The sequence below is a fragment of the Rhinolophus hipposideros genome, assembly GCF_964194185.1.
Source record: "Rhinolophus hipposideros genome assembly, chromosome: 20".
Lineage (NCBI taxonomy): Eukaryota > Metazoa > Chordata > Mammalia > Chiroptera > Rhinolophidae > Rhinolophus > Rhinolophus hipposideros.
In genome coordinates, this window is record NC_138066.1 from 43,211,295 (window position 1) to 43,224,978 (window position 13,684).

At 51.5% G+C, this 13,684-nt stretch overlaps 1 protein-coding gene across 3 annotated transcripts in view; it reads left to right on the top strand.

Moving 5' to 3' along the window:
* The window catches only part of AXIN2 (axin 2), a 30,317-nt gene extending 17,145 nt beyond the window's left edge, over positions 1-13,172 (top strand). For 2 of the 3 annotated variants that reach the window (XM_081028165.1, XM_081028166.1), the window contains exons 4-11: positions 1,755-1,857; positions 4,248-4,388; positions 4,486-4,991; positions 5,216-5,395; positions 5,703-5,936; positions 6,535-6,630; positions 7,869-8,036; positions 11,512-13,172. In XM_081028165.1, coding sequence (XP_080884291.1) covers positions 1,755-1,857; positions 4,248-4,388; positions 4,486-4,991; positions 5,216-5,395; positions 5,703-5,936; positions 6,535-6,630; positions 7,869-8,036; positions 11,512-11,638 — 1,555 coding nt within the window. In that variant the 3' untranslated portion in view covers positions 11,639-13,172. The remainder of the gene's footprint in view (positions 1-1,754; positions 1,858-4,247; positions 4,389-4,485; positions 4,992-5,215; positions 5,396-5,702; positions 5,937-6,534; positions 6,631-7,868; positions 8,037-11,511) is intronic. The other variant, XM_081028167.1, reaches the window with a different exon arrangement.
* The last annotated feature ends 512 nt before the right edge of the window (positions 13,173-13,684 follow it).

Genomic DNA, 13,684 nt, shown 5'->3' on the forward strand with positions numbered 1-13,684 from the left:
TAACGCCTATTCACTGTGCCCATCGGCTCTGCCCCTCTCAGCCTCTCTCCGGGACAGGACTCACCCGTGTGTGCAAGTCCCTGCTTTAGATACTGACCTCTCTCCCCCCCCCCCCCCCCGTACCCTCAGTGTGATTAGCCGTAAGGTGTGGCTAACACATTGATCTCTCAGCTGCTGTGATCTCCGGCATCCCCACAGTGGCCCCCTTCTCTGGCCTCGGTCAGCAGACTTATTCTAGGCCATTTTGGATGAGGAGCTGGAGGTCGACCCCTTGGCTGCTCTGGGGTGTTTTTAGGCACTGCTGGTTTTCACCCACTGCTGCTGAGCCAGGATGTTTTTCTTCCTTCTACTCCATGATGAACAAAACACCAGGGGAAGGGAAATAGCCAAAGACCTAGTTTCAATATTTACAGCCTCCGAGTATGATTTCAGTATGGAACTGTTTGAACCCTGAGGCTTTTGTAAATAAGTGGCCTCCAGAAGGGACAGTGATGGGAAAAGAGTCTCACCTTGACCATTCTATGGCTTTCAAGAACAAAATTCCTTCTTTAAAAAAAAAAGAAAGTCTTAGCAACTCCAGCTCATGTGTCTAGTGAAGACTAATTGCAGTGCAGTTAGTCTTTCCTCTTCCACTTGCTTTTATATGTGTGTGTGTGTGTGTGTGTGTGTGTGCATATGTAGGTATGTATATATACATATACATATATATGTATATATGATGAGGATGTTTGCAAGGACTTATTGACAATACACCCCACCCAGCTGAACCAACTGGCATGGCCTGTAGCCGGTGAGCGCCAGATGGTAGGAGGACCTTGAAATTGTAACTGCCCCCCCCCCCCCCACATCCGCAGTGGCCCTCTCCCCATTTCCTGCAGCATATTTCGTCATGGTACTTACCACCTTCTAACATACTATAGATTGTGCTTTTTTAGTTTGGCTTATTGCCTGGGCCATCCCATTAGAATTCATAAGCTTCATAAGGGCAGTCCTCTGCGTTTTTACCCCCTTTCTTCACTGCTGTCTTGCCCAGTGCCTAGAACAAGGTTTGGTTCGCAGTAGGTACTGAAATATTTGAATGAATTGCACCACATTCCACATAGTAGGGGCTTTCTCTTTATGCCCACATTGGTCACGTATGTCTTTGAGATTTTGTCAGTTGGGGTGGTAGGGTTTGGAGCTGAGGGAAGGAAGGGATCCAGAGATACCCTTGTGGTGATTTAGAAAAGGAAGAAATTTGGAGGTTGACTGTTGGAGAATTACACATGCCTTCGCTAATGCCTGGCTTAGCCCTCTGTTGGTCTGGGCCCTATTCCTGCAGTACGTTCCTCCGCAAGCCATGCCTGGTTTCCTGATTTGGGGTAATGGACTGTTGGGAGGACCAACGGGGTCTTAGAGTCTCCTGCTGGGGGCACCTGTAAAGTAGGGGAGCCTTCACTCTGACCAGGCTAGCTGGAGTATAACCCAGTTCTGAGAGAACGGCCTGAGAGTTGAGCTTACCAAGCTCTTTCCAAGTCAGTGATCCAAAATCCAAGAGGGAGCATTTCCAAAGCTGATGGATAGGCAGGAGGTTTAGCAGTTGGACTGCAGATTGATCTTTCCCCGTGGGAACAATCATGGCACCTGGGACAGGTGACACTCCCATGGGGGTGTGTGACCCTGTCCAGTGGCGGGATGTCTGCGTGGCTTTTGAGTATCCTGAGTGCTGAAAGCATCTTTGTGAGCTGTGGGTTCTATCTTTTCCCTTCCCTTAGAGATGGAATCCCTCCTTATCGTGTGGGGAGTAAGAAACAGCTCCAGAGAGAAATGCATCGCAGCGTGAAGGCCAATGGCCAAGTGTCTCTACCTCATTTCCCGGTGAGTATACTCCGCCAGGGAAGGCGGCTGATTTGGGCCACGTTGAGTCTTGAAGAAGAAGGATGGGAGGTGGAAGGGAGAAACAGGGAAAGTAGGAGGAGCAGTGCTGGGGCCTGCCAGGGGAACGGGAGGGAAGGGAAGACCGGGCAATTCTTGCTCCATGGTTCATTGGGATGTGATGCAGAGCTCAGGGGGCTCAAGGTGACCTCCTTGAACCTTTACATTTTCTCAGTTCAAAAAAGAAAATCCTTTATGCGAAAGAAACCGAAGCAGTTCCTTCCCAGAAACCAGGACATGATAGCAGATAATCTGCTACACATTGGGTTCCTGCTAGAATGGAAGCCCCCTGAGGGCACGGAGTTTTGTCTATCCTATTAACTTCCATATTCACAGAGACTAGAAAGGTGCCTGGCACATAATGAATGCTTAATAGACACTGGTTGAATGAATGAATGAATGAATGAATGAATGAATGAATGAAGAAGCTAAGGAATCTCTGCCTCCCGGGGGAGGAAAATCACATCCCTGGGACATTCTCCTTGTGTTGACTGCATGGCTTGGTCATTTCAGTCATCCATTTATCTATTTATGCGGCCATTTCTCCTATTGGCTTCTGAAGCCCTGGAACAGTTATTCTATCTTGTCTGTTTCCAACCCCAGAACTTGGCTTAGTACCTGCTATTACATCTACACCTAGTATGAAGTGTTAGGAAGTGAAGCTCCCATGACCATCTTCTTCCAGCGGTTGACATGAGAGGCCCATGTGGCATAAAGGACTTTTCTGGGACCTCTACTTCTATTCCCATGTCCTAGAGGTCAGCCAGCACATGGCCCCATGTCTTCAAGAGAGCCTCCCATCTGCATTTCAGGAACTATGCTTCTGGTAACACGCTGAGACCCAGGTTACAAGAAAGCTGCTGCTTAGAGAGGGGGACAGAGTGCCCAGTGTAGAGTGGCATGTCTGTTTGTGAATCCTTCCTGCTGACTTCCAAGAATCCAATTGGTTCATGGGTTATGTTGCATTTAGAAAATTAACACTCTGAATTGCTAATCCCGTGTTGCATTAGTGCACAGATTGTTGCATTAGTGCACCTCCTCTGAAAGCTCCTCACACAGTCTGGGGCACACCTAACCCTGTCCTAAAATTAGCATATTAAGATTGCCTTTCTGGAAACCCTCCAGCATTCCCCTCTGACAATACCTCTCAAATACAACAGAATTGATATAAAATTCTGTTGATGGGTCAGGTGTACGTGTGTTCAGAAAGTTCTATCGCCCAAGTGTGGAAATTAGATGATCTTGTCCTGGGGTGTGCAAATCAACTTTCTCCCCGAGGCAGCCCTTTGATGGGGGCGGGGGGGGGGGGCGCCGCACAGAGCCAGCCTGTGTGAGAAGGACCATCTCCTCACCAGGCTGTGCTGCTAAGTGGTTCACGCAGCAAGGCCTGCTCATCTGCTGGGGGAAATGCTGACCTTCGCAAGTTGGCTTTTTGCTGCCCCCACCCCAAAGAAAAGGGCAAAGCAAGAATAAAATGAGGAAAGAGGCAGAACCACCAAGGAGGAGGGGTGGGAGAGATGACAGGAGGAGGACAGAAAGCGGGGCGGTGGGGGTTCTCTCTGTTTGCTGCTGTTGGCAGGCGATCTCGGTGCCTTTTTATATTCTGCACTTGATTTGGAGATGTTCCCTTTTCCCTTGATAGATCAGCTTCAGGCAGCCAAACTCAGCAGTGTTCTGCTAGCCCGCAGCAGCTTTCTTCATTTTCTGTACAAAGAGACGGGAGGCGGGGTGGAGAAAAGCAGGCAGATCTAGGACAGTGTTGAGACAACACCGCCTCAAAGGTGCGCTGTGTGCGGCCAGGAAATAAATTACCACTTCTTCTGATCCGGCCGTGTGACTCCCTTTTTCCCTCCCTTTTCCTCTACCCCCCCACCTCCCTTCCAATCTTTTTTTTTTTTTTTTTAATTTCCAACTCCTCTTCTGTTTAGACTCTACTTTTTATTCCTTGAGTTGGTCTTTCTCCCCTCCCCGCCTCAGAGGCTGCCTTTTTTTTTTTTTTTTTTTTTTTGATGTTTGACAACAGCCTTTGAAGATTTTCTACTTCAGAGTAGCTACTGATGGGTTGGTTGTACTACAGAGAGAACAAGCCAGGCCTCTCGGAGTGCGACCAACTGCTCCTGCCCAAGGCAAATGCTGGTGGGGACCATGGCGCTCCATGAGGCCGCGGCGCCGGCGCATAAAGCTCCCCTGCAGCCTGGGCTGCTGTGCCCACTGAGCTCTGCCCAAACCTGGAGCCACCGAGCACGTCCCTGGCCCCAGGACACTCCAGCGCTGCTACAGTGCGCCTGGCTGGCTAACCACGCCCCCGTCCCTTTCCTCCCCGTGCCCTGTAGAGAACCCACCGCCTGCCCAAGGAGATGACCCCCGTGGACCCTGCCGCCTTTGCGGCCGAGCTGATCTCCAGGCTGGAGAAACTGCAGCTGGAGCTAGAGAGCCGCCACAACCTGGAGGAGCGGCTACAGCAGATCCGAGAGGTAGTGCTGGCTCCACCCTGCCCGGCCCTGCCCCCCAGCCCTTGCCAACGGTCCCTCCTGCTAATGGGGTGCCCCCCTCTGCTGTCTTCTCTTCCAGGATGAAGAGAAGGAAGGCTCCGAGCAAGCTCTGGGCTCACGGGACGGGGTGCCCACCCAGCACCCCCTTTCCCTCCTGCCCTCCGGCAGCTATGAGGAGGACCCACAGACGATTCTGGACGACCATCTGTCCAGGGTCCTCAAGACCCCCGGCTGCCAGTCCCCCGGTGTGGGCCGTTACAGCCCCCGCTCCCGCTCCCCGGACCACCACCACCACCTGCAGTACCACCCCCTACTCCCACCGGGGGGCAAGCTGCCCCCGGCCTCAGCCTCTCCGGCCAGCTGCCCCCTCCTTGGGGCCAAGGGCTTCGTGACCAAGCAGATGACGAAGCATGTACACCACCACTACATTCACCACCATGCTGTCCCGAAAACCAAGGAGGAGATTGAGGCGGAGGCCGCCCAGAGGGTGCGCTGCTTCTGCCCCGGGGGTCCTGAGTATTACTGTTACCCGAAATGTAAAAGCCACCCCAAGGCTCCGGAGCTTGGGCCAGCAGAGCAGTTTGGGTAAGTGCCGGGCAGACTGGACTGTGCTGTTGGGGCTCCTATCCAACCAGGTGTGAGGCGGGGTCAGAGGTCACAAGCATTTACTTCCAGGAGGGAGGCATAGCCGTGGGGGTGAGGGGAGCAGCGCAGGTGCATGTCACCGTATCACCTGCCCATCTGTCGACGGGGACAGTCTCAGAGAAGTAATGGCTCTCTGGGCCCGTGTGGTTCTTGGCTCCCCACAGCGGCAGCAGGGGCAGCACCCTCCCCAGGCGCAGTGGCAGAGGCACGGAGCCGGGCCTGGCCCCGCTGGCCAGGGAAGGAGCCGGAGCGCTGCAGCTTCCCGGGGAGGAAGGAGACAGGTCTCAGGACGTCTGGCAGTGGATGCTGGAGACCGAGCGGCAGAGCAAGCCCAAGCCCCATAGGTAAACACTGTCGCCCCCACCAGGGCCGGGCAGTCACCACCAAGGTTATTGTGGGGATGGCTATTTTTGCAGTTGGCCGGAAACAAATGTGACTGTTTGCTCTTGCCGTCTTAATATTAAACGTTGGACTGAGCAGACCACAAAAATGTCATGTTTTTTGGCAACGCCCCCTGTTCGTGTTATGGTAGAGTTATTTTTTTCTCCTCTCTGAAGGCAAAACAGAGAAGTTTCTCTCGAAGTCACATTTTCCAGTTTTTCTAACCTAATTCCTCTCTTTCTCTTTTCTCTCTCCTCATTCCCTGTTCAGTGCCCAAAGCACAAAAAAGGCCTACCCCGTGGAGTCTGCCCGCACATCCCCGGGCGAGCGAGCTGGCCGGCACCACCTGTGGGGGGGCAGCAGCGGGCACCCCCGCACGGCCCCCCGTGCCCACCCGTTTACCCAGGATCCTGCAATGCCTCCCCTGACCCCACCCAACACCCTGGCACAGCTGGAGGAGGCCTGCCGCAGGCTGGCTGAGGTGTCGAGACCCCCAAAGCAACGGTGAGTGCAGGAGGCATCAGGTGAAAGGCAGGGGTTGGGTGTGGGGGCGGAGACCAGGCCTGCTGCTGAGGGAAGGACTGTCTTTTCTGCTGGGTCTCGGTCTTTCCTCAGGAAGGAGGAATTGCTGCTGGCCGCATAAGATTCTCCTTCCCAACCTCTAGAAACTGTTCGCTTTAGTTCCATTCATCCTGAAAAGCTGACCAGGATCTCTTTGTTAAGCAAGTCATGCCTAGAAGGAGGAGAATGAATTTCGGTGATTCCTTACAAGTGTCTGGATCATTTAAGGCTGGTTAGATGAGTGTGTAAGAAGCCATGACTAAGGAGGAATCTAGGGCCTACAGCCCTTGGCCTGGACCGACAGTTTCCAGTCCTGGGCTCCCAGGGGGCTTAGGATGGCTGTTCCCAAGATGTCGTCTTCCAGGTTCCAGGCCTCCTAGCGCCATTGTTAATGCAAGGCTTGGTTGGGTCTCGCCATGGACGGAAGTCGGGTCTGTGTGTCTGTTAAGGAGGCCACAGAGAGTAGTTTTCTGTCTGCCCCCCATTTGCCCTGGGGACAGCAGGCTTACCTCTAAATCTTTTGCTCTGGCTGTGTCCTCAGGTGCTGCGTGGCCAGTCAGCAGAGGGACAGGAATCACTCAGCCACTGGTCAGACAGGAACCACACCCTTCTCCAGCCCAAGCCTGGCTTCAGAAGAGTGAGTGTCTTTGCCTGGCATTGCTGAGACCCACCCAGTGGTTTGCATTTCAGGGTATTCACCATCTGCAGTTAGGAGTTTTGAAAACTTTTTTTAGTATCTAAAATCACCTTGATTTTAGCGTTAGTGACAAGGAACAGTAAACACAGATGTTGCCATAAATTAGGATCTTGAAAACCCTGCCGGCACTGAGCAGTGCATCAAGACTTGTACTCAAGTGTTGCTTCCTGAAGTGATGGATGGCTCAGGGTTCCTGGACACACACACGTCAAAAGCTGAGACATGAAGCCATTAGCAGCAGATAGATAAAAGCGACCCCAGACCTGGATGGGAAAGTTGTCCCCATTCAGTTGGCAAGTTAGCAAGTTGGAAACCTCCGTGTCCCACTGATTAGGAACATGACTCCCCATCATTGCAGAGATGGAGAGAGGATGGTCTTTGCTGTTTCGCTTGGGGAAAACAGAGTATCTCCCCTACTTGTGCCGTGATTCCTTTTGTAAATTTACACTCTTGCCAAATGGCCAGAGAAGCCTGGCCTCATTTAATTACAGGATGGTGCATTTAAAAAGAAATCTGCTGCAGAGATCTAAAATGGTCTAAATAATTAAAGTTTTTTTCCCCTTAGCTTCTTTATCTTGAGCAATGCGCAATGTTTGAAGTCCTGAATAAGCCACCACCCTGGACTCTTTTGTTTTAATTGGTTGACCTTCAGTCTACCAGCTGTACGGGCCTGTGCCTTTTTAAAAAAAGGTTTTAAGCCACTCTACAAAAACTCAGAATAAATGGGGAGGTCAAAATGAATGGGTTCCAGCATTCTGAGTTCATGCCATCCCAGAGGTGCTCAGAGTTGGTCTCCGCAGGACACCCTGGTCGGTGTGACTGTCCCTATGGCTCTGTGGTCATTTCTCCTCTCTTATCTTCATGGCAAGCACCCCACTTGTGCCCACCTGAAACACTGCCCTGTCCTCCCATTTGGTGGTGGTGAGAAAAACAATAGCAATTGATACAACCAAGGAAAGTGTCGCTTCTTGTGTGCCCCGCACAGGCGACCTGGGCTTGGACTATGTCCCTATCAGAGGTGGCTGCCTCTGTGATATAGGGGCCCCATACCCAAGCCCCCTTTGAGCTTATAGCTACAGCCTCACTTTACCTCTGGATATAGTATTTGGAGAGACAGAGAGAGAGAGAGAGTTTGCTTGCTGCCTTCAAACGCTGAACTTGTCCCGTCTTATCTGCAGTCACAAAGAGCCAAAGAAACCAGCAGGGGTCCACATGCTCCAGGCCAGCGAGTTGGTCGTCACTTACTTTTTCTGTGGAGAAGAAATTCCGTACAGGAGGATGCTGAAGGCTCAGAGCTTGACCCTGGGCCACTTTAAAGAGCAGCTCAGCAAAAAGGGAAATTATAGGTAAGAGTCCTGTGGCTTCTTTCTGCTCCAGAGTTTGTTTGCTCAGAACCAAGAGCCACAGTCACTTCACTGGCCTGGCCAGACCTGGGAGGGGCCAGGCGGGAGGGGGCTTAGGAAGCTCTCGGGGAGGCCGTGGGGGTGGGCTCTCGGACGCTTCGGTTCCTTCTCATTTCCTCTCTCCCCTCACCGCTACCAGAAATAACAGCAGCAGCGGCAGCAGCAGCAGGGAGGGCTCTGTGGGGACCTGGACGGACTTTTTCTTCCAGGTGAACAAGACACTGAGGAGAAAGGGGGCAGTTGCCTTTGCCAGAAGAAGAGCTGGGCTTGGGCCATCTTGTGCCTAAAAGGGAGAGGAGTGGAGGATGGGGAGAGGGGAGGAAAAGGCACGCACACACACACACACATACACACACCCCAACACCCCACCCCATTCCCTACCCCCAATTAGGAGACCGAAAGATGGCTCTTCTGGCTTGGGTATAGGAGAGACTGTCCACATGCAGGCAAAGGGAAGGGTAAAGATCATTGCCTGGAAATGTAGGCAGCATTCTCCTCACTCAGCTTTTCTGCCTCAGTCTGTCTTATGTGTCATGGGAAGGAATGCTCTTTCGTCCATAACAGAGAGATGGCAGGACCTGTGGCTGGGCACCAGGTGGACAGGGCTGGCTGCTCTTCCTGCCAGGACCTTGGGAAGGGAACTTGTCCCCCTCTAGTCCGCACAATGGAGATGCTCGCCCTGGCCTTCCAGGGCCCTGGAGAGGATTAAAGAACTGAGCGTCAGCCCTGGGCCGTTTGTTGTTCCCTTGCCCCTCCCTACTCAATCGATGGCTTTCACCCCAAGGGACTATGTGGGTTCTTCCCAGCCATATCCTGGGTGCAGTATGCAGGGCTGGGGCAAGGGAGAGGCAAGTAAGGTACCCGGGCACACTTTAAGGAGGAGCACAGTACGTGCCCAGAAGGTACCAACCCTTTGCTGCCTTGAGCTGGAGATGGGAGTGGAGACCTCAAATGGCCCTTAGCATGGTGGGCACCCAGGCAAGTCCACCTCGGGGGCCCAAGACCCGTTCCTTCCTGAGCAGCCACCTCCACCTGGGAGCTGATTCCGGTGTCAGGGGAAGTACTGGGGCAGGGGCCCTGTAGGTGAATGACAAGCAGGGCGTGGAGCTGGGCTTAGATCTTCCTGGTTTACACCTGGGCAGAGACAATTCTGAAAATGTATGAAAAGAATTGGGAAACAGGGCTGCCTTCTTTTTTAAAAATCGTGAACAGACACAAGGTGAAACTAATTACACAAATGTGCCCCTCCGGGGATTCATTTTGACCTCAGCTTTGACTTGGCTGGACTTTGAGTGGAACTGCAGGTGACCTTCAGGGGCGAAGGGCCACAGAGCACTGAGCAGAGGGGCTGCAGGGGTGTCTCTGTATTCAGCCACTCCGGCCACATCTGGCTGAGTTTTTTTCTACAGCACACTTAATAAGCCCAGCTTTGAAGCCCCGGCCTCCCCTTTAATGCATAAAGACTTGCACAAATGGTCGACACTCAAATTCTTTACTGATTGGATCAGGCTGCGGCCAAGCCCTTCCCAGCCCCTTATCTCTCTCTACTAGCCCTGGGGCCAGAGCCCTCCTGGGTGGTGGGGGCACAGGGTGCCATGCCTGGCCCACCCCCAGCAGGGGTGATGCTCCAACATTTAGTTCGTACCCCCTCACCCCCCATGGTAAAAAAAAAAAAAAACCCAGCAAGGATGGGGCTGTGGATGGGGGACCTGGGCTGCATTGAGTAATCTCACCATGGCAGGGGTTCAGAAAGAGAACAGCCCCTCCAGACGTGCCAGACGCTATTGGTGCCAGATGTCAGAAGAAAGAAAAGTTTGCCACATAAAGCACGTTGCAGTGGAAAAGCCCGTCTCTTGGAGAAAATGAGGGCAGTGAGCACTTTTGAAGTCTTGGGAGTGGGACCAAGGGAATGTTGCCTCTCTCCTCTCTGGAAGAGGTTGCAATTATGTAAACGGTCACTGTGTGTTTGCCATGAAAGCCCAACTTGGTGACCCCGACTGAGGGGCATGACTGAGGGGGCATCAGAATTGGAGCCTCTTACTTGGAAATGTAACTTTTTCCTGCTATCCGGGGTCTCCTGTGCCCAGTGCCCCTACCCACTTTCTCACCATCTCCTCCAGGCTCCCTCAGATATTCTGACCCCTTCCATATGAAGCGTTTTCACCACTGACCTTTTAGAGCCGCACTATTCACCCCGAATCTTTAGCTCGACCAGGAATGCTAAAAACAAAGAACCTTGACTAAACCCAGCTGTTTCACTTTATTTAGCCTTATCTCCTATGAAAGTATTTGGCTTGCCTTCATTAAAGAAAAAAATATAACTCTAACCAAGGGGAATTTTTTTTTTTTTTAAAGAAAAAAACGGAAAAAATAACCATAACCCTGAGACACAATTAAATGTTTTAAAGAGGCTGTCCCTCTCCCCCTAGGGGATTGTGAATGGCCTTTATTGGTTGAAGATGATAGCTTGCAGGGGCAAGTTTAATTTGACCAAGGGGTCTCCTTGCTGGGGACAGGGAAGGAAGAGGACTTCGCTTCATTTCCTTGGGAGGGGCCCGGGAGGACAGCCATTGTTTCCCAATGGGACTCTCCTGAGAGAAGCCTGTCAGAGAAACTGGTCATTTGAGTCCATACAATTAAACAGCCTTAGAAGAAAGAAGGCTGGGGTGGGATAAAAGGACCCTTTAATCAACAGGCATAATGGAAGGGCCCTTAGTGTTTGACCCTGGGGGGGTGGATGAGAGAGGAGGCGGGGTCTGGGGAGAAGAGGGGCTGGTGCTGTCTGCCACCCTGGGAAGCAGGATTGGGCCGGCCTGCCGCCTGCGGAGGCTGGTCCATGGCTGTGCCAGAGACCCGCTGAAAGAGCTGGCACTTGGGCCCTGGAGGGTGAGAAGGACAAGAGGTGTCAGCCTCCATCCAGACGGATGAACTAACTGAAGTCTGCCTTCCATGGGCTTCTCCAGGTTCAGGCTGGCTGAGTCCGGGGTCTCTCTGAGGGACCCTCTTCTCGGTGGCTGCTACAAATGAACTCCAGGCTAGCTTTGCCCTTCCCGCCCATCCCCCAAAGGAAACGGGCGAGAGAAGCAGCTCTGGTCTGCAAAGTGTGCTTTTTACGATATGTGTGTTGGTGACTGCAGTTCTGGGCTGATGACCGCAGCCTCAGAGCTGTTTGCAGGGGGAGCCCGCCCAGGCTGCAGCTCACAGGGTGCTCTGCTCTCCTCTGGAGTGACACACGACCCGCACGTTTGTGCCCTTCGGCCCACCCCGGTAGCCATCTGAATCCGATAAGGGTGGAAGTTGACTGCACACCTGCTGTAGTAGAATTGTCAAGATACCGCAGTCCTGAGTGTTGACTTCAGTTTCTTTTAAAGTAGAAAATGCATGTTTACCAAGATGCTTTTTGTGTTTTCCTTTTAAGGTATTACTTCAAAAAAGCAAGCGATGAGTTCGCCTGTGGAGCGGTTTTTGAGGAGATCTGGGACGATGAGACGGTGCTCCCCATGTATGAAGGCAGGATTCTGGGGAAAGTGGAGAGGATCGACTGAGCCTTGTGGGTCTGGCTTTGGTGAACTGTGGGGCTGAAGCCTGCACAAACAATCTCAGACGAGAGCAACCGCGATGAAACATTTTTGAAGGAAAAAAACAACAGTGAAGACAAAGTCGAGGGAAGAATTGGCCACTGGGCCTTGGGGAGGGTGGGGGGAGGTTGGTTTTCATTAATCACAAGCTGGGTACTGAGATAAGAAAAGCCTGAACTATTTATTGAAAACATGACCACTCTTGGCTATTGAAGAAGCTGACTATTTGAGAGACTGCCATACATAATATATGACTTCCTAGGGATCTGAAATCCATAAACTAAGAGAAACTGTGTATAGCTTACCTGAACAGGAATCCTTACTGATATTTATTGAACAATTGATTATCCCTATCCCCAGTTTATGGATATGCTGCTTTAAACACAGAAGGGGGGAGAGGAAGTTTTCATTGTTCTATCTAAACTTAGGAGTTGAGCTTCAGAGTGCATTAATGCTTTCTCCATTAAAAGAGGAAGTATGCTCTGCCCTGCATTTCTCCAAGTGAAGATAGACTATTTCAAATGGTGCCCTACCATTGACACATGCAAAAATTGGTGCATTTTTTTTTCCTATGCTGCTCTATTTTGTCACAAAGGTCTTGAGGTTTGACTTAAGTTGCAACATCACCGCCATTTGGGGGTCATCATGTTGGATGGGGTGATCCACTGCAGAGCAGAGGAGGGTTCCCTGGGGCCCCAGATCCATCCTGTCCATCTCCTTGTAGCTCTTCACCAAGGCCGGGGCTTCCTAGAACCTTGTGGTTCAAAGTGTGATTGATTGAAGTAATTCCTCGGAGTTGTTGTTTGTGTTTTTTTAAATTAGTCTTTGGACCCGAACCATTCTGGAAACTACCCCCCTGCCCTGCAAAGAAGCGAACAGTGGTGGGAAGACCTAGCAGCACCCTTTCCTCCAGACACCTTCATCTTGACGTTCGGGTTTTTGTGTTAAGTTAAGCTGTACATTCTGTTTGCCGTTGTTACTTGTACTATATGTCTGTATATATCGTACGACAAAAGAGTATTAATCCACTATCTCTAGTGCTTGACTTTGAATCAGTACAGTACCTGTACCTGCACGGTGTCCCACTCCGTGTGTCGCCCTATATTGAGGGCTCAAGCTTTCCCTTGTTTTTTGAAAGGGGTTTATGTATAAATCTATTTTATGCCTTTTTATTACAAGTCTTGTACTCAATGACTTTTGCCATGGCATTTTGTTCTACTTATACTGTAAATTATGCATTATAAAGAGTTCATTTAAGGAAAATTACTTGGTACAATAATTATTGTAATTAAGAGATGTAGCCTTTATTAAAATTTTATATTTTTCAAAACCTTGGCCTCGTATTCGAATCTCCGGGGTGGGGGCAGGGCAGAGGCAGCCTTTCGTATGTGAACACCTGTGTTTGCTTTCCCACCTGCTCGAGCACACCTGTGATGGGCCTGGAGCTCTTCTTACCCAGTATGGGCCAGGCCTGGGGTTTTGAATAAACGATTTCACCTGGACGCTGGCTGAGGATTTTCTTGTAGTGGAACATTCCCTCTGATGTCCTCTTTCTACCATCTGCAGTCAGCCTCTTCCTCCCAGGCAGGAATCTCCCATCCGGCCAGGTAAGGACAGGTGATAAGGGGCTGATATGGGGTCCTCCCAGGAGTATTTGCGTTTCAGTCGGCGTCTCAGGGGCGAAAAGCCTCTCAGAACATGGTGGATCTGGACTGTCCAGTGAGGCCAATGAACCCGAGCTCGGTGCTAAGCAGCCACCGTCCCAGTGGCTGGCTGGCCCTCAGTGGGCGACTTCAGTGAGGGCCTGGGCTGGAAAGGTGGCAGGAACAGATAGGTGGTTCAGGAAGGGGGCACAAAAGGGGTTTCTGCGCCAAGCTGTAGACAGTTTGATACCTGTGGCCTCGGAAGTTGGTGAGTAGTTCTCAATAAAAATGCACCCTCCCCGTGTGCTGGAGCACTCGGTGCCAGGCTGTATTTCAGACCTGGGAGAGCAGGTCCATTTTTGAAGGAGTC